General features: G+C 48.1%; 1 protein-coding gene across 7 annotated transcripts in view; it reads right to left on the reverse strand.

Annotated features, from left to right (window-relative positions):
* The window catches only part of CLMP (CXADR like cell adhesion molecule), a 193,773-nt gene that overhangs the window by 82,188 nt on the left and 85,116 nt on the right, over nt 1-26,469 (reverse strand). For 4 of the 7 annotated variants that reach the window (XM_081541407.1, XM_081541405.1, XM_081541409.1 and 1 more), the window contains one exon: nt 14,953-15,288. In XM_081541407.1, coding sequence (XP_081397533.1) covers nt 14,953-14,980 — 28 coding nt within the window. In that variant the 5' untranslated portion in view covers nt 14,981-15,288. Of the gene's footprint in view, nt 1-14,952; nt 15,432-15,691; nt 15,844-16,146; nt 16,370-26,469 lie in introns of those variants that run through there. The other 3 variants (XM_081541410.1, XM_081541408.1, XM_081541406.1) reach the window with 3 other exon arrangements.

Genomic DNA, 26,469 nt, shown 5'->3' on the forward strand with positions numbered 1-26,469 from the left:
AAAATGTCTAGCACAGTACCCATCACAAATAAATGTTTTTAAAACATCACTTTACAAACTGGCGGGCCCTTCCCTTTTAAGGCCATTATGGCTTTTCCTAATCTTTGTAGCCTCGGTGGGTGACATTTTCCTGGAAAAGTGACTCCAGCTCACAGCGTAAAGTCCCTCCCAGGGTAAGAGCTGTCCTAGAGTGGACAGGACTTTGCAGGTCCTGAGTACCCTGTGGTGTGTTCCACTGGAGGATGGATGACCATCTTCCAGAAGGGACTTCTGCTGGGTGGGAAGGGGAACAGATGGACGCATAAAAGTCTTCAGGAACTGAATCCTCTGTGTCAGGAAGACAGGAACGGGGAAGGCAGGGGAAGGGTAGAGGCAGCCCCGAATGAGCTGATGTTCCTTGTAATAAACAGTATATCGGCAAACTCGAGAACAGCCAGAGAAAACTTGAAAAACCCAAGATAGCAGCACTTTCTGTCCTGGGCATGACAGTTCTTATTTTGAGAGACAAGAGTGGTCTCCCAGAATTTCCAAACCTCCTTTGAGCACGTACACTCAGGGTGCTGAAGTGTGTGATCTCCACATACCCCTTCTTCCCCCATGCCCTCTGCCTCGGGAGAGAAAGAAGCCCAGCTGCAATCAGGTACCCTGGTCATGATCAGCAGGGGGCACAGGCCATCATCATGGGCCCCTCTGCAATCTCTAATTCAGGTGACTATGTTCTCTGCAAAGAGTCTTTGAAGATGTGTACATGCTTTAAAATCCTTAGCATTTCTGAGTTGCTTGAAGCGCTTTGGGCTAGAAGCCAGGATACTGGCTGGCTATGAACTGGCTACATGATCTAAGGAAAGCCACCTGACCTTTCTGAGCCTCAGTTTCTCTCCCTCCATCTCTCCCTTCCTTCCTGAAAGGTATTTTCCATGGACCAGCAGCACCGGCTGGAAACTTGCTGGAGACATGGAATCTCAGGTCCCCATCCCAGACCTGCTAAATCAGATCTTGCATTTTAATAAGATCCCCAGGTGATTCATAAGCACCTTAACGTCTGAGAAGCACTGGCTTAGGTGACTGAATAGCACATGAACTTACGGCACCAGCTCTGCAGTCAGACTGCCTGGGTTCAAACCCAGGCTTCATGGTTCAGTAGCTGTGTAACCTTCAGCAAGGATTTCACCTCTATAATGATCCACGCCCTCCTCTGTAAAAGGGATCCTAATAGTATCTACATAGTAGAGTTGTCATGAGGATTAAATGATTAATGAAATAATATATACAAAGAGCTCTGTACAAACAAGGGCTCATTACATAACTTTTTTTCATTTATAAAATGTCTCAGTTGCTATGCACACCATAGAGGGTAAAAAGCAGACGTGTTTATTCATCTCTTTCCTGAGCATCTACCTCTGTGTAGATGCACTGTGGGGATCCAGAAGCTGGCATACAAAGTCCAGACTCTTGTGGAAACAGACAAGAGACAAGGGGTTGAGCAGCAGTAAAAAGAAGACTTCAGATTGTGATAAATGTTAGGAAGAAAATATAGCAGGGTAATGTGATGTGACCAGACCGAGGCTGGGTGCAGCTCAGGAAGGGTCTCACGGAGGTAATGTTTGTTACTGAAAACTGTAAGGCAAGAGGCTTTAAAGACCAGGGAAAGAACGCACCAGGTGAGGAAGACACGTGCAAAGGTCCTGGGACTGAAGCGGCTTCGGCATCTTCAGGGCAGACTGTGTGGGTCTATTCTTGTGCCGGGGAAAGCAGTGGGGGCAGAGCTGGGGGCTTGGGGAGCAGGGAGACCTGGGCGGGGGCGGGGCACAGGTAAGGCATCAGCTCACACTGTGTGGGAAGGACGGCAAGGGATCACTGGGGTCTGCAGTCTCCCGCTAAGGAACCCTGCAAAGCCCACCTGCTGCAGAGCTGGAAGGACCTGGAACTTCTCCCCTCCAACCTCGGCTTGTGCAGGGTGACAACCGAGACCCAGAGAGTGAGGTAGATGCCCAAGGTCCTTCTCCGCACTGCCTGAGGTAGGTCCCCAAACTGGCCTGAGAGCTTCGAGCATGTGTTATTTCCAGAACGAGGCTGAGTATTCACATGCTTCCCCATGTGTCCTCCCCGCCCCCTCCATGCCCCAGCTGTGCGTCTCCTCCCACCTTTTCACCCACCCTCTGACGCAACGTCTTCACCTCACATGACACATACTCTTGCTCCACCATTAGCTGAAGTAAGATCTTACACCTTAATGACTCTCTTTTTCCAAAACCCACATTTCACTTCCTGTCTCTGCCAAACATTTTGGCCTTTAACCACATTCTGTCTGACCTCTCTCACCATTTCCTTTTCCCTCTGTCAGTCTGGTCCCCCGACCGGAACGTCAATGAGCAAGTAACCTAGGACCCAGGAGTTGCTTCATAATGGAAATGTGAATCCTCTGATAAAATCCACCCACAGTCAAGCCCTTGGAGATCCCAGGGAAAACAACACACATAGACAAAACTAGTTACAAAACCACCCTGGGTCAGAGACATCTCTCCCTATTACAAGAAAAGTGATGGTTTGATTTCTCAGTGTCAGGGTGGGATTAAAATCACAGTAAAGGGACTTCCTTGGTGGCCCAGTGGTTTAGAATCCGCCTGCCAGCGCACACGACGTGGATTCTATCCCTGGTCCAGGAAGATTTCATGTGTCCGTGGGTCACAACTTCTGAGTCCATGCTCTAGAGTCCGTGCTCTGCAATAAGAAGCCACTGCAATGAGAAGCCCTTGAACCACAACTAGAGAGTTGCCCCCTGCTCACCACAACTAGAGAAAGCCTGCATGCAGCAACGAAGACGCAGCATAGCCAAAAAAAACACTTTTTTTTTTTTACAATTTAAAATCACAGCAGAAATCAGCTTTGTCTGAAGCAGCTCTAATTGAGGGGATGAACACATCCATCTCTAGGCCTGCCTGTCACCCGCTCCTTTGGGCTGCTCTTATTTCAGAGTCCCTGCTGGGCATGTGACTTGGAGCAGAGAGAAAGTAGACAAATGTGGGTTATGCTTCTTTTACTTTGAGGCTGCCCCACCACCCTAGACATGCAAGTATATTTTCCTACCTTGCCTTGTGCCTGTAATTTTCACAAGTAACAGTCAGGTCTGAGAGCAAAAAGACTAACAGAAGATGACACGCCGCCATCACTCAGAGGACAGAACACCTGCTTTGACCTGGGTTCACTCTGCGATAAGCCCAGACCTACAGGAGCTGGTGAAGCATGGAGGAGTTGGCCAACCACCTCCTCACTGAGCACAGGTTCACAATGACTCCTATTTACATCCCAGTGAACTGCTTGCCGTGAAGGGCTGGGTAACCACTGCCAGCTTGCTTGCAAAGTTGGGTCAGGTTCCTGCAGCAAGAAGCAGGCATCAGACGGGAAATCCTATAGTTGAAGGGCACTGCTTGCATAGGCTTGCACTGTTCCTTCAACTACTAATCATGGAAGTCTACTCCTCAACAACAATGGGTCTATTAGACGCTCTGTGTTCTCACTTCCCATGTCCCCAGGGCCCAGGGACATAGGCCGCTGTAGCCCTGCGCACACCCTGGGTAATTTGCTGTCAGCCACTGCCTGCTCCAGCCTCACCCCAATAAAAGGGAAGGAGATCCAGGAAACTTCAGAACCTTTACAACATCATCATTCCAAGGACAGATGCAAAAGCTTAACCACGATTCACTCAGGCCCACATAACACCAAGACACCCTCCAGCCTCTCACCCCCATGGGGTCAAATCTGGGACCCTGAATTCTTTTCCCCTCAGCCTTTAAACCTACATCTTATATGTCAATGGGCATCACCTGAGGTTTCAGCAGGTGATGGTGCTAGGTCAGGGAACTAAGGTGCGTGTCTTCCATTCCCAGTTCCTGCCAAAGGTGCCTGATGTCCCGCTCTGGAGCTTCTCAGATGTTTCTGATACTCTGTGGGAATCTTGAAGATTCTTGTTCAGTGGGTCCAGGCGGGACCTGAGATGTGACACTTCTAGCAAGCTCCCTGTGTTACCCCTGCCGCTTGTCTGAGGGTCACACCTGGAATGCTGACATAGTCTACAGCTTGGGTGACCAACCAAATGGTTTTGTTCAGGACTGTCCTGATTTTAGCACTGAAAATCCTGTATTCCAAGTTCTAAGAATCTCCCTCCAGTCCTGGGCAAATCAGGACAGTTGGTCACTGTACCTATTAGACAAACCTCAAGTCCTCCCAGGGCAGAGAGCAGTCACAACAGGCAATGATCTTTCAAAGGAAGCTCATTCACTGCCCGCTCCACGAGCTGGCAAAGAGACAGCAGAGGTGGGAACGTGTGAGGGGCCCTGCTCAGTGCTGGGGGGTGTCGCACCATGGATAGGGGTTCTCATGGTCCAGTGGAGGAGGGGGATGAGCAATCATTTGAGAGTTGGAAGACCTGCCTTCTCCTTTTGATTCTGCTAGTAATTAGCTACGTAACACCAGGAAAATGTCTTAACCTCTCTGATCCTTTTCGATTAAATGGAGACTGACAATACCTGTCTCACAGAGCTATCATGAAGATTATATGGGCTAACATACACATAAGCCCTAAGCCTGGAAATAATGCTTTTTTAAATCCCAACAACACATTCTATAATCACTGACTTGTGTTTCCTCTGCTCGCCCTACCTCAGATACCCCAGTGGAGTTAGTGATGTGCAGGGTGAATCCACCAGGACAGAGGAGAAGGGAGAAAAAGGAAGAGGACCTTTGACTCCATGTGACAGGTGACACAGGAAAAATGAGCTTTACAGAGGACACGCCTGCTCTTCGTGTGTGTGTGTGTGTGTGTGTGTGTGTGTGTCTAAGTCTTTGTCTGTGTGTATCTGTCTCTGTGTGAATGTCTGTTTCTCTGTCCTTGTCCTTCTGTCTCTGTTTTTTTTTTCTGTCTCTTTCTGTCTCTCTTGTTTCTTTCTTTGTCTTTCTGTCTTTTCTCTGTTTTTCTGTCTCACTCTCTTGTTTATCTCTCTCCATCTCTCTCTTCCTCTCACTACCTGCCAGAGCTGAGAGCAGCCATACTGAGTCCAGAGCAGGAAGGGCAGAGTGAGGGCAAGGTCAGACTCAGGTGGCAGGTGTGTGAGAGACGGTCATCTGGATCCCTCAGGGCTTGGGAAGCTGCAGGTCTCCAGGAACAGGGAGAGAGGCGGTGGAGCGGAGACAGAGGCTGTGAAGAGGGGGTCCTGTTTCTAGCTCTCCTCCTTTGAGGGTGACAGGTCAAGAGGCGGGAGCCCGTACTTTGCCATTGGCTGAAGGGCCGGGGGATGGACCTCCAGCCAAGGAAAGCAGATGGAGACCAGGCCTCCGCTGGACACCCAGCCTCTACCCACCTGGCCCAGGAATCCATTCTGAGTGGGAATTCTAGGTCTGCAGAAATCTGGGACACAAAAGCCTTCTTGAATAGGGAGGGAATCACACTCTTTGCTCTCTTTGCTGTTCAGGTCAGTGGAAAAAAACAAGACATTTTCCTTCCCACCTTGAGGTTTTCCTTTCCTCCCAAATTTAAACAGGAAATACAATTCAACATGTCGAGTGTGGGTGTTGAGCTCACTGGATCTAATTTTGGTCAGGACGAAAGTGGAGGATGCAGGGCCCTGCAGCTGCTTCTCAGGCCAGATTCTCAAAGACCAGGTGGTGGCCACTCAGTCCCTGAGTGGTCTCCCATCTGCGTGTCCCCACAGGTGTGTCATCCATCTGTCTCTCCCCTCCCATCTTTCCCAGGTCAGTGCTGAAGCAGGAGGCAAAGTCAGATCCAGTCTGTACAGCTTTGCAGCCTAAGTCAGAACACTTGACCTCTTCACTCTCAATCTTCCGACCCAAAATAGGGATGATGATAATACCAGCCTCACGTGTTGCTATGAGGTTACCAGAAATTTCTTGTATGAAAGTCCCTAGCATGATGCCTGCTACATAGCAGGTGCTCAATAAAACACTGCCTGAGCGTGAAAGCAGAAATGAGCCAGCCTGTGTTTGCCCAGGCTGGATAGCTCAAGTGGGCATGGGCCTCGGGGAGCTTGTGTTGGGCAGGGCAGAGCCAGTCCCCCGTGATCTGACTTCAGTGGACAGTAAGCAGAGTGGGCATTTCTTGCCCGGGACTGAGTAACACAAAAAATTACTCTCCCAGAGCAGTTACAGAAACTGCGGTGCAGATGGAGTCTATGCACCTCCTGGGGTCATGGGGCAGGGTGACATTCCCCAAAGGACATCTGGGGACTCATCTGCCGGATGGAGGGGCAGCGGTGGTCGGAGCCCTGAAGGCCGGCCCTGCTGGCCTGGTGTTGGCTGATTTAAAGCAAACCTTCCAATCCCCCTGGGCTGAGCCTCTCCCAGTAGGGACAGTCACTTATTAGCTTATTATGTACTGAGCAGGATGATAAATTCTTTGTATGCACTGACTCATTTAATTCTCACAACAAACCTATGCATTATTAGATGTGATCACTGGTGAGAAAACCAAGGTCAGGAAGGGGCAATGCCCAAGCTCACATGGTTATAGAGAGGCCCAGCTAGGACCCCGGGGCCGGGTGCTCACAGAAGCGGCTGCCCTGCCAGTCCACATGGCTGTCCCTGTGCCTGACCCGACTATCCCCTTGAAGAGTGATTGGAAATAATTGGAACTGTCACTGGAAGTAATGAGAAGTGACAGAAGCTGGGTTGGAAGGCTTATTGCTTCGAGTCGGAATGATCCCCACAAACCCAAGCCTAAATTTAAACAATGAAGTCGCAAAGCTATCCCCCTCTCCAGGATTTGACACCCCTTCAACCCCCAACACCCCAAGAAGAAAAGTAAGGATATGTCAGGGGCTTAGGACTGTTCAATACAAATGGATTTCTTCTGGAACAAAAAATTCCTTCTTGGCTTGATCCTATTCGCTTTCCATGTGGACAAATGCTATTAAAACCTCAGGTGAACAGACTATCATTCTTAACTAAGAGATCCAAATTCACTGATGTATTTCTCTCTCTTTTTCTTTTCTTTTGAATGTCCTATGAGGGACAGGGAACCAGAGGCAGCTATGGAACTGGCAGGCTGTGATGGAGAATGACCCATAACTTTCAATAGGCGAGGATTTCGGGAGGTCCGATCCCTCCAGGAAGCACTGGGCTGAATGCCAAGGACACACACTGAATCCATCCCTTCTGACGGTGATGGGGGTGATCCATCAACCCACCAGCTGTTTACCTAGCACCAGCTCCACTAACGTACAGTGCTGCGGGCGACTGGTGAACATCAGCCACCAGCGAACATCAGCCACCAGCGAACATCAGCCACCAGCCTGAAGATCCACATGGGAAGATACCGCCCACCCCATAAGACAGCACAGGATGGAGTTGCTTCCTCCCTGGGACACCGAGAAACCCTGGTACTTTCCTCAATGACAGCACTTGTTTATGACAGCACTCAATGACAGTCTTGTTTATGACTGTGTTGCCCCACTGGGCTGACTTCTTAGATGGTGGGAACTGCATTTCGTATCACTGGCACCTGGGAGTCTAGCACAGAGCCTGAACTGTAGAAGGAGGACCCCCCTTTTTCTATGCCTTCCTCTTCCGCCTGCTCCTCTTTCATCTCCCCTGTTGTAATGGCCTGAACTCTTCAGATCCCCTTCCTGCCTGGCTTCAGAAAAAGCTCCCATATTCCACACTGGCGTCTGAAGACGGTTGCCCTTGTTCACTTCTCAGTGTGGTCACAAAGGCAATGGCTTCTCCCTTGCCTCCCTCAAAGACAAAGCAGACCTCAGTCTTATCACCAGCAGACTCTGGCTGGTGCTCCACACCACTGTCACTAGCAAAATCAAGACTGTTTGATTTCAGCCTTCTGAGGCTGGCTGGCTGGCACTGGTCTATACCGTGCCAAAGGAAACACACTTTTACTTTCCCAGAATCTAGACGGTTAAGAAGCTCAGATAACCAGAATTTTTTTTTTCTTTCCTTTTTGGTACAGTCTGCATTCTTCTTTAGGGAGGGGAAACAAAGAAGTCAAAACTGCTGAAAAGAGGAATTTAACTAGAAAAGGCAATATATAGGGCAAGTCATAGCCAAACGTACACCATCATCACCCAGTCTCAGTACCAACAAGGAGCTTGAGCTCACGCATCTGACTCAAAAGCACAGCAAGGTCTCTACAACAGTGACCTTGAGGACTAGGAGAGTATTCTGATTCATTAGCATATGTAACTTCATTCATCTGCATACGTAACCTTTATATGTCATATGCAGTAATTCTGGATCATAAACAATAAACATTAACCCAAACATTTCTTAACCATCTGAATGGAGTACAGGGTAGGGGGTGATAATGTTCTAACTGAACCTTCCACCGTGGGATTTATGGTTTAGAATTCTTTAAACTAAGCCTTGCTTCAACCTGACCCTCTCTTCTTGGAACACAGAAGCCTTGACTTCAGAATAACTATGTGCCTCCTGAAAATTGGAAAGCAAATCGTTTTTGGAATCTAAAATGCTTGCTTAGTGTCCTGGATCAGCTGTTTACTAAGACAGTAATCTTTTTTTTTTTTTAATAAATTTATTTATTTTAGTTGGGGGCTAATTACTTTACAATATTGTAGTAGTTTTTGCCATACATTGACAGGAATCAGCCATGGGTTTACATGTGTTCCCCTTCCTGGACCCCCCCACCCACCTCCCTCCCCATCCTATCCCTCTGGGTCATCCCATTGCCCCAGCCCTGAGCATTTGTCTCATGCATCGAACATGGAATGGTGTTCTGTTTCACATATGATAATATACATGTTTCAATGCTATTCTCCTAGAATGTAAGACAGTAATCTTGAGAAACTCACTTTATTTCTCTAGACCTTAGTTTATTTATTTGTGAAGTGGAATAATGATGACATTTACCCTCAACAAGTGATTTGATAATGAGATAAGGTATGTAAACTGTGGAACTCTGTACAAATGTAGCAATAAATTCTGCTGTCATAACAATCCCACCCACATAGTCTTCTCTCAGGTACTATGAGGGAGCTAAAAATATACAACTTATATTTCAAAACCCAACCACAAGTTCAAATCCACGCAGGGAAACCATTAAGCTACACACTTAGTGGGTATACTTTATCATATGTAAATTATGCCTCAATTTTAAGAACTGAAGGAAATGCTTAATTTCTGTAAACAGTTCTATAAACAGACCTGCTACTCAGAAGTCTACCCTGGGTATCCACACTTGGGGTTGTTTTATAGGTAACTCTGGTCAGAATGCGGCCTTTTGATGAGTATTTCAGGTACTAAACTTCCAGGGCAGAGGTCTGTGGCCATCTACCCTGACGTTGAATGATGCTGCCTCGCTAGCAGCACCTCAGGGCAGACCCAGGGTGGAATTACAACTGCTCTCTTCACATCAAGCAGACAGCCCTTCTGGATTCACAATCATACGCTACTAATTCCTATGAGTGGACAATGCCTGAAAAAAAAGAAATCAAACAAGCATGGTAACACCCATGTGTTCTGACCACAACCATGTCTGGACCAGCTGACAAATTCTCAGAATTATAAAACAAACCAGAGAATGTTAGTGGTATAAGGAAACTTAGAGATAACCTGAGTCTAGTAACCTCATTTCACAGAGAAAGAAACTGAGGCTCAGAATGGTAGTGACTTGCCCAGAATAAACCAGCGAAACCATGAAGTTGCAGCTAGAGCTACTGATTTCCTGCTCGATTCCTTGAAGGCACACCTGCATCTTTAGGACTTCGGGTATAATCCCTTCCCCCCCACCCCTGAATACACCAGACATTATACAAGGCAATGCAGAAGTTTCCAAGATTTCCAGTTAAGATGGTTAAATTGAAATGCTATGACATCTGCCCTATTTTTCAGGCAATTTCTCAACATAGAAACCAAATGGCAATTATTCAGTGCTTAGCTCATTTAAATGGAGCATCTGAAGAGCAACTGTGATCTTGGAGCTCAACTAATGAGCTAAAGTGGAGAGGGAGAGATTTTCTACCTCGAGAATGTGTGCTAGGATAGATTTTGGAATTAAGGAGTCTTGTCTTGGCCCTTCTATTAAGCTACTTGTTTAAGTTTAGCCATATCTCTCTGAACTTTGAGTCTTTCTTCATCACAAAAGAAGGGGTGGGTTTAGATCAAGGATTTAGTTGGGTTCCAAGGAACAGTATTAGGAGGTCACTGAAAACCTAGAAGTTACTGGAAAATTTGATGTGTAAATGTCTTTTTCTAAGAAGTGGATTCAGGGTTTTCATTGGATTCTCAGAGGGGCCTGGGATTCAAAATTTTAAGAACCACTGCACTGATTTAGACAGTGTCTTATCTTTTCTCCATGTCTGATAATCTTTGACTCTACCTTTTAAAAATGTCTGTCTAGTTCATCATCATTAGTTATATTTATGAAATATACTCATGCATACTTTGCCCAATGGAGCACAAGACAAAAATTGAATGCGACAAGATATGAGCCTACTGGGAACATATCTGTATTATGACCATCCCCATTAATGTGGGAAGACGAGGGAAGGACATGGAAGCCTACTGAGACCGATCATCAAGCCATGGGCCAGTAGGCTGCTCAAGCACTCCTCACACTCATTGTCTCAGAAGCAAAGCTCCTTCCCCATCCTGGCAAAAGTTTCAATGAAATCTATCGTTAATTTGGTGCTAACAGGATTTCCGTGGTGGTCCAGTGGTTAAGAATCCACCTGCCAATCCAGGGGACACAAGTTCGATCCCTGCTCTGATGATTCTACATGCTGCGGGGCAATGGAGCCCGTGAGCCACGACGACTGAGCCCGAGCGCTCTCTAGCCCGTGTTCCACAACAAGAGAGGCCACTGAGACGGGAAGCCCGAGCACCACAACTAGAGGAAGGCTACTCACAGCAACAAAGACCCAGTGCAGCTAAAAATTATTAATTAATTAATGAGAAATAGAAGAAAAAAAATTTTAAGTCTATTAAAAAAAATCTGGTACTAGCGATACAACCAGTTTGTATAACAGATGTATTGTCTGGTCCCTGTCCATGTAATGTTCTATGTATAATTTTTATACATAATTAAAATAAAACGGTACAGGTTGTATTGCCTTAATGGACAAGGAAGCACAAAAGCAAACAGTTAAAACTAGGCTCCTCACAGCTGTGTTGTTCCACAGACAAAGAGTAATCATATTCCAAATCTTTCACTTCTCTTGACCTTAAGTGTTCCAAATGTTTCAAAAATCCAACTATTCTAACAGATAGTTTCCACTCTCTCAGTTTATGCAAGGTACTGAAAGCGATACCCAGATGAATGAGGCATGGAGCTTCCGCTCTAAGCATTCAGATCACTATAATACAAAGCAGCACAACAGAAAGGCTGTTGAGATTCAAGGAAGGAAAGAAAGTATATTCTGTTGGCAAAATCATGGATGGGTGTATGGAGGAAGTGGTATTTGACGTGAGACTTAAAGGGTGAACAGGATTTTGATCTGAAGTCAACAATCTGTAGGGGTGGAGAGTCAGAGGGCCTTTTTGGTGGAGGAATTATCATAAACAAAAGCAGAGAGCCAGAAAGAAGCATGGGGCATAATGTGAATACAGGAAGCATTCCAGGTTTATTGAAGAGCTGCGTGTGTGTGTGTGTGTGTGTTAGGGGGGGTGAGTTGTGAATGATACTGTGTAATATCTTTAACATGAGAATGAAGCGTTTGTACTTGACATTATAGGCAACGGAGACTACTCCAGGTTTATGGAAGAGCAGAGCAAGATCAAGGAATCAGAGAAAATTTGAATTTAAAATCCCCCCACCCCCATTCTACAGTCAAGGGAGTCAGAACAAGAACCCAGAAAGCTTGCCAGATTCCTAATCCAAATTCTTTGCCTTATAACAGCTGTTTCATGAGATTACTGGGGTAGCAGTGTGTAGGATGAAGAAGAGAGAGCTCAAGCAGGAGGCCACGTGGCTGCTATTACAGGAGTCTAGGAAGAAGTTCAGATAGGATAATGAGACCTGAGCAACAAGGGAGAGGGAAGGGTGGTGGGCAGAGGAGGACCTGGGCGAGCCCACGAAATCCCCCTTCTTTCTCCTTCAAGGAGATCAGAGCACTTCTTGTTCGTTCACATCAGAGAGGTGGGACATTTAATTTCACTCACTCGTGGGTCTAGAAAGGAAGGAGTCATTAGGTCCATGCTTGTTCAGATTATGAATGCTTAGCCCTTTGGACTCCCCTTCAATACTGTACTTTCTCCAGACAAAAAAGGCTAGAAATCACACTAGCAGTGGCCAGAAGCCACCCCAGAACTGTTCCTTTCAGGGATCAGAAATGATTTTAGGATTCAGGCAACTCTGAGGGCTTTCCTCCTGGCTTTACTCGAGTGCCTGCCCAGGCATCCCAGGGCTCAAAACCCCAGCTTTACAATGTTGTGTTGGTTTCTGCCAACATGAATCAGCCATAAGTATATATATGTCCCCTTCCTCTTGAGCCTCCCTCCTACCACCCACCCCCCACCACCATACCACCCCTCTAGGTTGTCCCTCTGTGACTTCATACTTGAACAGTTTATTTAATTTGAGATCTGGGATGTCATGAGTCTGTGCACTTCTGACAAAGGCATAGACATGGCGAAAGCTTAATAGTAGGCAATCATCCTGCTCTCAGGTGACCAGTAGATGAGCACCAGTCATGCACAATTCTAAGTCAGCTGCCTGCGCGCTCTCTCCTACACGGCCTTTGGTATATAAAGACCGAACCCCCATCCTCCCAATAAAAGACATCACGAAGAGAGACAACTTCTATGAGAAAGAGCGTCAACCCAACAGATGATATTCTCACCAGAGGAATGATTACACACAGTTGGCACTCAATAAAAAAGGGCCAGGGAATCAACAGTATCTTTTGATCCATGTCTTAGTCTGTTTTCTCCTTCTCATGAACCAAGAGGCAGACCATCATCAAAGCCGGCTGATTTCAACTGACCATGTGGGCCAAAGTCACTTTCCATCAGAAACTGTGCCCAAAGAGGGCTGGAGTAGAGCAGGGACTCAAACACCCTTGTTTTATTTCCCTTCCCAAGGCTCCTCCCACGGGCAGGATCACGCTGACATGTCCTGCTCCATGAAAAGGGCTGAACAGGATCTCACTGAAGAAAACATCTTCAAGAGTCCTTCTGTGGAGCTGGAAGGCTGTATTCATGGCAGGTTACTGAGCAAACAACCTACATTCAAATCCCGTCTCTGTGAATCAGAAGCTTACGGCTTTGAGTGAGTTATTATATTTGACCTCTTTACATCTTGTTTTCTTCATCTGTAAAATGGGGATCATAATAGTGGGTGGCCAATAAGGCTGGTGTGAAGAATAAATAAGTTAACAAGATGGCCCATGTAACGTGTTCAGCATAATAAGTACTCAGTGAATTTCAGCTGTTTTGAATACGACTGCTCTGACGTTTGAGCCTACTGACTTCTGGTGATTGGTGGCTTAGGGGTAGAGGCCACTAAAGGTGACAAAGGTGCCATCCAGATATGCCAGCTGTGCCCAGGAGTGATATTGCAATACTTGGCTGGTATTTAAAAGAGATGAGAAAAATCATGGCTCCTTACATGCCCTACTTGAGCAATAGTTCAGGTTAATCCACCTCTTTTATTCTCTTAACCTGGGTGATGGGTTATTGTTGGCCTGAGGCTGGCCTAGCCAGTTTGTAAGGTTCCAAAAAGAGAGAGCCCTAGACACCTATTTCAGAGGGACTTTTTAGTGCCTCTTCGCTTTGGTTTGGGGGGTTTTCTACCCATTAGGCCCCAAGCAAACTCCTGGTGTTTAAGGCTGTCAGAGATAGAAGGGATTTATGAACTGTCTGGTTTGCTTGTTTTGGAGCTAAGGGAACCGAAGGCCTGGGTAGTGGGTACGTGTTCCGAGGCCAACCAGCTGGTCAGTTCAAAACCGGGGGGCCATTCTCCCTTGGTTTGGTCTCCAGGGCAGCACTCACGCTCCACACCTGCTGGCTCTCTGGCTTTCTGACCTCCGGCTCACTTTTGGTCCTGGGTCAGGTGTAGCCCACGCTTCCTTGGTGCCTGTGGTGACTTTTCTTCAGCTCCCCAGCCACCTTCCCTGCCCGGGTGCATCCCATTGTCAGCTCTTGCCCATACATCCTCGAAGGGCACACTGTCAGCTCTTGCCCATACATCCTCGATGGGCACTGTCTTGTAGACCTGCCTGCTTCCTGCCTGGGGTGAGCCGGTGCCTGAGGGCCTCCCAGGCCTCAGGAGTCCTGCCTGGGTGACACCTGGAAGGGGCAGCAGGCAGCACTTCTCTGCTTCCCTCTTTACCCTCCTGTGCTCCATTTTTCTTCAGGTCTTGCTCGGCCTCCCTCAGTCTTGTTCTGCCTCACTATCCTCCTTTTTTCTCCTGCTCTCAGCCCTTTCCCTTCCCCTCTCTTCCTCCCAGGCTCTCCGCACCTTCCCGGTCCTCCTGGTGCTCGGCCCTTTCCCCTCTCCGGCTGTCCTCTCCCCCCTCCTCCCCTACTCCTTTTCGTTTACCCTCCAACACATCTGTTTCTAATCTGCGCCCTCCAGGCGCCTGCTTGAAACGAAAAAGCTCCCCCCGCCCCCCCTCAGGAACCTGGCACAAAACATTCCTGAATAAACCTTCCCTCCCCTAATTCTCTAGTTTCCCCAGATACCCCTGAAACCAAATACCGCCCCCCAAAGGACCCTCCACACCGAGCGGTTCGCTGCCCAGCTCCACCGGGAAACCCCCCACCCCAAAGCCTGCTCCAGGCCCAGATGTTCGATGGCCGACCGGGCGGCCCTCCGCTGCCAGATGTGCTCAGAGTGGCCCGGGAGGCGGGCACAGAGGCGCCCGGCTCACTCTGGGGCCGCGGGGACGAACGTTCGGAGCCCGCGTCGCCGCCCGGGTGCGGGACAGTGTGTGCCCGGGGCCACTCGCCCTCCCGCCCTCCCCAGGCACTCACCTAGCCCCAGCAGGACGAAGAGGGTCATCCCGAAGCCCGGGCGCGGGCTCCTCCCCGCTCCGCCGCTGCCTGGCTCCGGTGGCGGCGGGGCGCAGCAGAGCGCAGCCGACGGACCTCTGGCGAGCTGGGCGCGGCGACTTGGGGTGCGCGCGGGGCGGCTGCAGCCATGTGCCGGCGCGGGAACGGCCCCGCGCCCAGCTCCGGGGTCCCCGCGCCCCGCGCAGAAGGGCTTCCAGTGCTCGCCCCACCAGTTTGCAACCGGACGGGAGCGGGGACCCGGGTCAGCGAGGAAAAGACGACACGGAAAAACGCTACCGCTTCGTGGAACACTTTTCCCTGTTTGGAAAGAAAAAGGAGTGAAGAAAGAGAGAGGGGAAAAAAAAAAAAAGAGTGAGCTGGAACCACATGGTTGCCTCCCACCGGCAGCCCCTCCCTCGCTCGCTCACTCGCTCGCTCGCTGCTCCCTCCCTCCCAGCGCTCGGGGCGCGCGGGGCGCCGGCCGGGCAGCCGCGGGGGTCGGCGGGGGTCGGCCCGGGGCGGGGCGCTCTGTTGGCGGCCGCGGGGAGGAGAGTGCATGCGGCCGCGCGGGGGCCGGTGTGGGATCGACCCTGTAGGAGAGAACCGGGGACACTTGGGCCACGAGCGAGGATGAGGCCTTGTCAGTCTCCTCGGTCTGCGTCCTCACTTCGTCCTTATCTCTCCTTATTCTCTCGCGCATCCTTTTCTCGCTCACACATACTCTGGCTTCCGCACAAGTCTGCGCTGTCTCAGCTTCCATCTCTCTCCATTTCTCCCGCGTTTGCATTCTCCTTGCCTCTCCCACCTCCTCGCTCCTCTCCCTTCCTTCCTCACTCTTTCTCCTCTCCTCACCCCTCCCTGCCACGTTGAGTCGGGGTGAAACTCCACCGTCCCGGACGGCTCAGCCTGAAACTGACGGTCGGGGCTGTCAAGTGCGGGTCTGGTTGCGCGCTCCTGACTTCCCTGTCTTCCCCTCGGCCTTTGGCCCTCGCTCTTTCACTCTCGGCGATGATCCCAGAAGCCCACCCTAGGATCGGGCCGAGCTAAGCGGATGGGGGTTCAGAACTCGGTGCAAAGGGGTCCGTTGGGACGCCCGGTGCAGACCACCCTGCACGTGGCCCCGGGCAAAAGAGGTATCACCCTGTTTCAGAAAAGAAGGCAGAGGACACGGATTACCTTCTCTGTGCGAGGGACCCCGTCAAGGAAGCCCTGGGGTGGCCGCGGCGCGCTCCCAGGTGCCTGGGGCTCTGCCCACCAGGACCCCCGGCGGCGGGAGGAGACCGCAGTGACTGGCACACTCAGGTCTCAATGGCACTGGGGCTCTGAGAAAGCCTAGACTTGCACTCTCTGGTCCCCGGCCTCTGGATGTCCCTGGGGAGGTGGCAGCTCCTTCAACTGTAGGAGGCACGACCTCACCCATGCCCGCTGAGTGGGGCTGGGGCCAGCCTCCCGCGGGCGGCGGCGTCTGCCCTGTGCGCGGGAGAGGTTCACCCCTGGGCCTGGCAGGCTGCTCCATCACACTTCAACCAGTTCTCTCTCCCCGCGCCTTTAGAAGCCAGATGTATAGTCCTCCTTAAGTAGCTAGTCTTTTCCGATTGCCATGAGCCAACCCCATTTCATAGATGAGGAGAGCACAGGCCTGGAGAGGTTATGGCGCTCCCACCAGGTCTTTCAGAAGGGAAGGCGGAAGCGAGGGCTGCTCTTGGGGCTTTGGGATCAGCTGTGAGAGTTTCGCCAGTAAAATTCTAGCATTCTCCACCCTCTCTTTCCTCATCCATCCCTTACCGCCCCCCCCACCTTCTTCAATAAGTATTTATTATGCATCTACTCTGTGGCAGATGCTTTTTTAGGCGTTGAGCACACAAAGTGAGTAGAACTTGGCTATTGACATTTTTTAAACATCTGGAATTAGTATATCTTGGCACCAACTATGGACAAGGAAGCATATTAATTTATCTTTTTATTAATTCTTATGATAATGCTAAAGGATAGGCAATTTTTATTCCATTTTAAAGAGGAGGAAGGACTTTCCTGGTGGTCCAGTGGCTAACGACTCCACACTCCCAATGCAGGCGACCCAGGTTCAATCCCTGGTTAGGGAACTAGATCCCACTTGCCTCAGCTAAGAGTTGGCATGCTGCAACTAAAGATACAACATGCTGCAACCAAGACCCAGCACAGCCAAAGAAATACATACATAAATAAAATATTTAAAGCTGAGGAAACTATAACCTAGAGAGGTTGATTATCTTGCCGCAGGTCCCAAAATATTAAAACTCTTCTATTCCAATATTACAGAGAAGGCAGTGGCACCCCACTCCAGTACTCTTGCCTGGAAAATCCCATGGAGGGAGAAGCCTGGTAGGCTACAGTCCATGGGGTCGCTAAGAGTCGGACACGACTGAGCGACTTCACTTTCACTTTTCCCTTTCATGCACTGGAGAAGGAAATGGCAACCAACTCCAGTATTCTTGCCTGGAGAATCCCAGGGATGGCGGAGCCCGGTGGGCTGCCGTCTGTGGGGTCGAACAGGGTCAGACATGACTGAAGCGACTTAGCAGCAGCATTCCAATATTAATCTTCTAATATGTTATTTTATATTAAAAATAAAATATTTAAAAACTTTCTATTTTTGTTCTCCATTTTATAGTTCTTGTATAATAGGAAAAAACACTCATAAATATAATTCACAAATGAATGTGTTGAAAAAATGTTAGTTCTCTTTAAGGCTGAGGAAGGTAGGAAGGTGACTTATAGAGAAAGTGACTTTTTGTCTTTCTGTCTTGAAATTTTATTTAATATTTTGATATATTTTCAGATATATGAAAACTGCAAAAATAGTACAAAGATTCTTGATACACTTCATCCAGATTTCTTTTATTTCTTTATATTTATACTTTTTGTTTCTTTATAAAGGAGATATTTTTGTAAGTTTTAAAGCCCCACCTCTATTCCTTCACTGCTGGTGGCCTTTCTGATGAACTCCTGACACCATGTATTGCATGAGGGCTGGTGTGCACATAAAGACAGATGTATGTGGGTGCAGGCAGACGTGTGTTTAAACTTACATTGCTCAAGCTGAAGATAACAAAACGCCTTCAGCTCTAAGCTGTTAGTCAGTTGGTACCATAGGAAATGGGGCTTCCCTGGTGGCTCAGTGGGCTTCCCAGGTGGCACTAAGTAGTAAAGAACGTGCCTGCCAATGCAGGAGACATAAAAGAAGAGGGTTCGTTCAATTCCTGGGTCAGGAAGGGGGCCATGGCAACCCATTCCAGTATTCTTGCCTGGAGAATCCCATGGACAGAGGAGCCTGGCGGGCTACAGTTCTTGGGGTCGCAAAGAGTCGGACATGACTTAGCAACTAAACAACAACAAAGCATAGGAAATGCCAATTTCTAATGATTTTTGCTGAAACTGGGTCATAAACATTCAGTTTCTCCAGGTCTAAAGTCTTAGAACCAGTCTGTATTGGGCATCTGCTCCTTGAGGAGAGTCCTCAGGTCTTTGGAAATGACTATTTCTGGATCTGAAGCCTCCTATCTGTTGCCTGGGAGCAGAGTGCCCCGGAATGGCTCCATAACTCAGAAACACATAGCCTACCTATGCTGTGTTCACAATGATTGGGCTGGGTGCCATGAAGATCTGAAGAGGTACACAGCAGTCCTTACCCTAAATGGACCTCTCAGTCCAGTGAGAGAGGAAGCATCAACAAGTGAAATGTTTCCACAACAAACACGAAAGTTATGTAGTTAAGGGCCGGAATAAATTATCCTGACAACATGAAACACTGGGAATTCCAGGAAGGGAGGGAGCACTGTGGGCTTGGGTGGGTGTGAAGGTTCCCTGGGAGGACACTTCTTGAGCCAGGCCTTGGGGGATGGAGAGAATTTCACTAGATGAGAGGACCTGGGGAGGATCAATGCAGGGCAGGGGCACTCCTGAATGAAAACATGGAGTTAGGAGTAGCTGGGGTATATTCAGGTGGCATTGAATGGTATGAAATCCCTGAAATGAAAAATTGGTGGTGCAAAATGCTTTGGAACAATTAGCCTGAAGCAAAATTGTGACGAGTCCTGAATGTGACGCAAAGGACTGGACTCTAGAACTTGCTCTGCAACTTCTCCAGGCTCCCTGGAAAAAATTTAGTAAAAATGACTTTGATGGAAATCGTATTTTAGGAGATATAAATTGGCAGTGCCCAGAGGTGATGCTACAGGCTGGCCAAGGGTGGAAAACTTTAGTATCCTTTTTTATCCAACAGGCTCTCTACCCCCATGCTTTAATATAAACAATTACATTTTCTCAACATTTTGTAAAGTGATATGCATGCACAGCTTCAAGACAAGTCCCTTACCCTCCCCATTCCATGTGGAGCCAGAGAGCCACCCTAAATCTCTTCTCCATAGGAATTCTAGAGCCACTGCAGGGTGTGCATGAAACAATGAAGAAAAATCTGAAGAAGAGAAATCGGTTAGAACCTACTGCGTTAAATGGGGAGATGAGGTGAGGGTGGTGAGACAAACAGAAGATATTTGGGAGAAAGATAAGCCAGATTAAATATCCAGTGGTTGTTGTGGTTGGGAGAGGGAGTACAGGACAAGAGACACCAAAGATAAGTGATCTATTACGTTGTTATACATGCTAAGATTAAAGCTATAATTATGGGCCTTCTATTATATTCCAGGGATTATGTGTCATCAATAAGCCTCACTATAACATATTAAAATGAGTATACCAATCACTAATTGAGTGATTAAGTAAATTGCATCTCATTCCATGGTTAGTAAATGATTGAGCCAGGATTTAAAGTTAGAAGATGGAAAGCCCTCACTGACTTTTGATGATAATTGTTCCTACGGAGTCAAGTAAGTTAATTTGTCAGGAAGGGAAAAATCAATTTAACTTGAGACACCATAACTCATAGAAAATGATAAACCACATCTATCCATTCATCCATCTGTTCATCCACTTTGCTATTTTTAGTTTGAATCAATAATTCAGTAAATCCTTGTTAAGTACCTACTCAGTGCCAAGCATTGGGAAGTCAGTAGTGAACAAAGCAAAAGTTGTCCTCACCCTTGAGAAGCATATGGTGGGTTAAGGAAGATGGACAACAAAGAAGCAATCACAAACCAGAGTGAGAAATACTCTGAAGGGTGTAGAACTGATGGCAGGACCCTGTACCTGGTGTAGGAGACATCAAGGTAGCCGCCCTGAGCAGGAGGGGAAGGGGATCTGTGCTGTTTTCTCATCTTGCAGGACACCTGGGAACCAGGGACCATGTCTTCTCATCCCTTTGTATTACAGTATCTACCTGTGCCCTGCTTTCTTAGAGGAAGATACGTTTCCAAAGGCATTTAGGACCAGGTAGCTGACAGATAATGAATGCAAGGAGCTGCTTGCTGCATGGCAGACAGTTTGGGTTCTCTGTGGCTTTGAATAGGTCACTTGATGTCACGGAGCCATTTTCTCTTTTCCTGATGTTGTAATGGGGAAGAAATGAGATTCTGATGAAGGTGTCTCACACAGTATATAACACATAGGAGACTCAGTAAATACTCATTCCAACTAAAATTTGAGTTCATAGAATTACATTCTCTGCAGTAAAAAAACAAACAAACACAAAAAACCAGCTCTTGTCTCATTTTCTTTTTCTCTTAAAACAAGGTTATCTTCACATATTCTTTCCTGTCCCACAGGGACATCACTTCTTGCCTCGGCTGTTGAGTGCGCTGGTTTTCTGTATGGCTGGATGGAAAGAGGCCCCAGGTGGCTGTCAGGATCTTGACTGGGCAGCCCTTTCTGAGGCTGTGTCTGAGGAGCCCTGTGTGCTGATGGAGGCTAAGGAATGAGGGGTTCTCCTGAGGTAGAGGAAGCAGCTGTTCTCCCCACCGACAGGGGAGAGGTGAGAATAGTGTGCCCTGCTCTATCACACACTGTGAGACCACAGTCCCCAGCTTTGATCTGTGTGGTCAGCTGAGAAGGTGGGGTTTTGGTGGGGGCCAGGTTTCCTGCAGGACATTTGTCAGTGAAGAAATGACCCCTGCCTCCCCTCACCTACCAGGACCTCGGAGGCATAGGTCTGTCCCTCCACCCCACTGGGGTTTTTAGATGCCCTCAGAAGAGTCAAGAAACAAGATGAAAAACAGAGAAGGTCAATGTAGTTGCTGATCCTAAGAAGTTGGAATCCTGGCTCTCCACACCACCTTCTTCCGAGGTCAGCTAGATCTGGGATTTCCCAGCTCCTCACCACATCCTACTTTCAATTCCTGCTAAAGTGGTGCCCTCAGGGATGAAGTTCAGAGTTTGGAAGAAGATAGGCTGATTTTGAATTCCTGCAGCTCTCCTTACTGTGTCTAACTTGGGCAAGTTTCTTAACTTCCCTTGACCTCTATGACTTCGGGTCATCTATGAGAGTTCTCATACAATGATTACATGAAACTATGCAGAGAAAGCAGGCTTCCCTGGTGGCTCAGATGGTAAAGAGTCTGCCTGCAATGCAGGAGATCTGGGTTCGATCCCTGGGTCGGCAAAATTCCCTGGAGAAAGGAATGACAACCCACTCCAGTATTCTTGCTTGGAGAATCCCATGGACAGAGGAGCCTGGTGGGCTACAGTCCATGGGGTCACAAAGAGTCAGACATGACTGAGCTACTAGCACACACACACATGTACAGAGAAAGCACCTAATACAGGGCACACTGCTGCTCAGCACACGGCAGCTCCCTCTATGTTCCCTCTTAATTACAAACCAGGTCTGCAGGGGCTGCTGTCACTGCTCAAAGAAGGGGAGAAAGAGCATCTCTTCCCTCTAAGGGTGATTTGAAGTGACTGCCTTATAAACACACAGCAAAAGGAGTAGTCAAAATATTTCTGTGCTGTCTCCCTTTCTCATTCCCCATCTCTGTGATGAGATGAAATTCCAAAGGTTTTCTTTGGTTAATAATACTCAGAACTACCCACAAGACAAGCTGTCCAAAGGAAGTCTATGAGAGAGGAATGAGGTTAAGCATTAAATTTCAGATCATTTGATCACAAAGACGAGCAGAAGCATCTGATCTAACATCCTTATTTCACTGAAAAGAGCTCAAGCTCAGAGAGGATAAGGGACCTGCCTAATGCCACACAGCCAGCTGGTGGCACAGAAGTGACCAGAACTTCAGTCTGATTTCTGAAGTTCAGTGCTCTGGCCACGTCTCCTGCGGGTCTGCTCTGGTCGTCAACTGGGCAGGTGAGCAGACCCATGCCTGGCTTCATTTTGCAGCCGGACAGAGACCTAGGTGATTTCCCAGAGAATCCAGCAGCATGCTTTCCTCTGTAACATGTAAACACAGGGCAGAGAGCACAAACGGCCAAGCCAGAAGACAGAAATCGTTCCTATCTTCCTAGCTGGGGATGGGGCACTCGCTATCCCCAGCTGCACGAGCTCTCCCGTGCTTTCCACTCATCCAGCCCTAACGGAAGTGTTCCAGCCGTGAGCCCGCATTCGTTCCACCTCTGTGCAGCTGCTGTCTCTGCTATCAAGCTGGATGGGTCTTCTGAGTTCCTTTCGGTCAAGCTTCCTCACTTTGTCGACTGCGACCCAACCCGGGGGGCGGGGGGGCCTGTCTCAGAGACATACTCAAGTTGGAGGCAGAGCCAAGCTGGAGACCGGTTGCCTAGAGACCAGCCCATTGTCTTTCCAGCAGTGTGGACGATGCTCACCCAGAGTGGCTCGGCCTCCTCCTGAAAGGTCAGGAATGAACACAGAAAAGTGCGTGGTATCTGCTGGCAGAAACATGTGTGACAGGGCCCCGGGAAGAGCTGGGATTTTTTTTTTTTTCTAGTAATGGATGAGGCTGTCAAAGCCATCAAATAAAACTGAGGACAATATACCCAAAGCCTGTGTACGCCACTGGTGTCCTGTGAGGAGCTCCTATGTTTGTAGGTTGAGGTGCTGGGAGCTATGAGCAGCTGTTTGCAGCTGCTCAGTGACAAGACTGGTGTCTGCAGTGGCCAGGCTGAGGGGCCAGCGGGGACGAGCACCATCCCCCGTCTTCCTGACCACAGCATTTGCACAGCTTCATGACACAAACTCAGCTCTCTGTCTTGTGTTGTCTTGCATCTCCCCTGACCATACTATTCCCACGAAGCTGGGAGAGGTATAGGATAGCTGTGTCCTGAAACCGTGGGCCTGGAGGCAGTGCAGAGTGGTGGACAGAGCAAGAAGTGTGACATCAGGAGACCAGCTCTGAGCCCTTCCTGGCACTGTCGCTTACTTAGTTATCTTGAGCAAGTTATTTAACCTCTCTGAGTCTCAGTTTTTCATCTGAAGAAAATACACATGCTAGAATATTGTAAATTTCTAAGTTTTTTTTATGAAGGTGAGGGAAGTATTAGGAGTGTAAATGGTCAGAACTGACATGACCTGATTGGAGCTGGTCATTTCTTCTCTGTTTCCCCTGTTTCTCGGCCAGAATAAAAAAATCGATGAATCTAGGAGTGTTTCATGTGCACCCATGGCAGACATAGCATGGCCTGCAGAAGAAACAGAAGGGGCAAAGGACTCAAGGTGGAGGGTGGGGCCCTCGGGTGGGGCCCTCCCCTCTCACTTCCAGGAGGACGTGTCAAGCACAAGGACAGGGCTGACAGACCCTGTGCACTGGCTGCCTAGCCCATGCCCTATATATATCCACCACAGAGGCAGAAAAATCAACGCCTGTGCAGCCTACACAGAGCATTTCCTCCAAAGTTCTTTAAAGGTAACACTCTAACTCATCCCTCTGACAGGAGCATGTGTACATGCTACGTCTCTTCAGTAGTGTCTCTTTGTGACCCCATGGACCATAGCCCACCAGGCTCCTCTGTCCATGGGATTTCCCAGGCAAGAATACTGGAGTGGGGTGCCATTTCCTTCTCCAGGGCTTCTTCCCAACTGAGAGATCGAACCCTCATCTCCTGCTTGGCAGGCAAATTCTTTACCACTGGGCCACCAGGGAAGCCCACATACTCACTGGGATGACATATCAAAACAACAAGAAAACATCAAGTGTTGGTAAGGATGTGGAGAGAGGAAGACCCTTGTGCACTACTGGTGGGGATGTGCGGCCGCTGTGGGAAACAACATGTTCAGTTCAGTCAGTTCAGCCACTCAGTCGTGTCTGACTCTTCGCGACCCCACGAACCACAGCACGCCAGGCCTCCCTGCCCATCACCAACTCCCGGAGTCCACCCAAACCCATGTCCATCGAGTCGGTGATGCCATCCAGCCATCTCATCCTCTGTCGTCCCCTTCTCCTCCTGCCCTCAATCCTTCCCAGCATCAGGGTCTTTTCAAATGAATCAGCTCTTCGCATGAGGTGGCCAAAGTATTGGAATTTCAGCTTCAGCATCAGTCCTTCCAGTGAACACCCAGGACCGATCTCCTTTAGGATGGACTCGTTGGATCTCCTTGCAGTCCAAGGGACTCTCAAGAGTCTTCTCCAACACCACAGTTCAAAAGCATCAATTCTTTGGCACTTTCCAACGCCTCAAAAAATGAAACGTAGAATTGCCATATGACTCAGCAATTCCACTTCTAGGTATATACTCAAAGGAACTGCAGGTAGGGACTCAAAAAGATATCTGTACACCCATATTTATAACAACATCATTTACAATAGCCAAAAGGTGGAAACAACCCAAATGTCTGTCCACAGATGTATAAATACACAAAATGTGACATATCCACACATGGAATATTATTCAGCCTTAAAATGGAAGGAAATTCTGACACACGCTATAACATGCATAAACCTTGAGGACATTGTACTGAGTGACAAGAACTAGCCACAAAAGGATAAATGCTGAATGACTCCACTTACATGAAGTATGTATAGTAGTCAAAGTCATAGAGACATAAGTAGAATGGTGAATTCAGGGGTAGGGTAGAGAGGGGGAATGAGGAGTTGTGTTCACAGATATAGAGTTTAAGTTTTGCGAGATGAAGAGTTCTAGAGATGGACAGTGGTGATGGTTGAACAGCAATGTGAGTGTACTTAATGCCACTGAACTGTATGTTTCAAAACGGTTAAGTTGATAAATTTTATGTTATGTGTATTTTAACACAATTTAAAAATTCACTCATCTAAAACATCACTTACTTTGAAAAAAAAAATCTGCTCCTGGGACTTCCCTGGTGGTCCAGTGATTAAGAACCCACTTTTCAATGCAGGGGACAAGGGTTTGATCCCTGGTCAGGGAACTAAGATTCCACAAGCTTCGGGGCAACTAAGCCCATGCACCACAATGAAAGATCCTGAGTGCCACAATTAAGACCCAACCGAGCCAAATAAATAAATACTTAAAAAAAAAAAAAATCTGCTCCTAAGCTGTCCATATCAAATGTGACCTAGTTTATCTTTCAGAGATCATTGTGGTCTGATTCAAAGAGCTAAATCTTGAGTCAGAAAGTTTATATTCACATCTCAAATCTGCTGCTTGTTAGCTGCTTGACCTTGTTCTTACTGAGCCTCAATTTCCTGTCTTTGGTTGAAAATAATAATAATATCAACTTTGACTCCTTCACTGGGCAGATGTGTAGATTCAATGAGATGATTTATGTGAATGTGCCTAGCAAACCACAGAACACTAAACAAATACAGAAGATTTTTTTGAGAGAATAATGAGGTTTTCTCTGGGATCTACTGTAATATTTTCCAACATTTCTTGCCAAGAAGTTTCTTCAATCACACCTAAATTCCTTCTACCACAGCTTTGGCCAGCCTGGAAATCGCCTTTCTGTTAGGACGTCTCCAAATCCTACGTTTAGAGATTCTTACATCTGGCAGGTGTCGAAGAGGACAGCAGGAACCACAAGCAGAACCGTGTGGAACCACTCACTTTTGGGGCCAAGGACAGAATTCTTCTTTAGGTCTGGTTTGGTTTGCGAATTCCTGGCTGTCATAGCAACCCCCAAAGTAAAGGAGGACTGCTCAGCGTCATCTCTGACTGCGGCCTGGGCTGGGAATGTGCTCAGGTTGGCCAAGTAAACAGTGTTCACTGCTAACCACTCTGTGCCTCTCCCTCTGGGCCCAGGGACTGGCGAGGCAGGGAGCTCGCCATCTTCAAGCCCTCTGGACGCACAGCTTCCCTCCTGGTGTCCTGCTGGTGCTGCCAGATCCAGAGTGGGGAGTGAGTTTCCAGAAGAGGCCCCTGGGAAGTGGAATGGCTCCACTGTGGAAGCAAAGTTCTGCTGCCCCTGAAGATGTACCAAGATGCCCTGGGGAGGGGGTGGCGGATGGCACCTCCGTAGTACTTCAAGTGACAACATTAAATTCACAGTGGGTGACCTACTCAACCAAGGCTCTTTGCCCCAAGACTAATGCTGGAGACCTAAAAATGCTGAAGATCTAAAAAATGTAATTGGCTTCACAATATGAAAAGAAGACCCTGAAAACAAAATTAGTAAGTACCTCACTAAATCTATGGAGATGTTATGATGCCTTTTTCTTTAATTGTTAGATTTATTATCACAAGATT

The sequence above is a fragment of the Giraffa tippelskirchi genome, chromosome 11, assembly GCF_054371585.1.
Source record: "Giraffa tippelskirchi isolate mGirTip1 chromosome 11, T2T-mGirTip1v1.2.pri, whole genome shotgun sequence".
Lineage (NCBI taxonomy): Eukaryota > Metazoa > Chordata > Mammalia > Artiodactyla > Giraffidae > Giraffa > Giraffa tippelskirchi.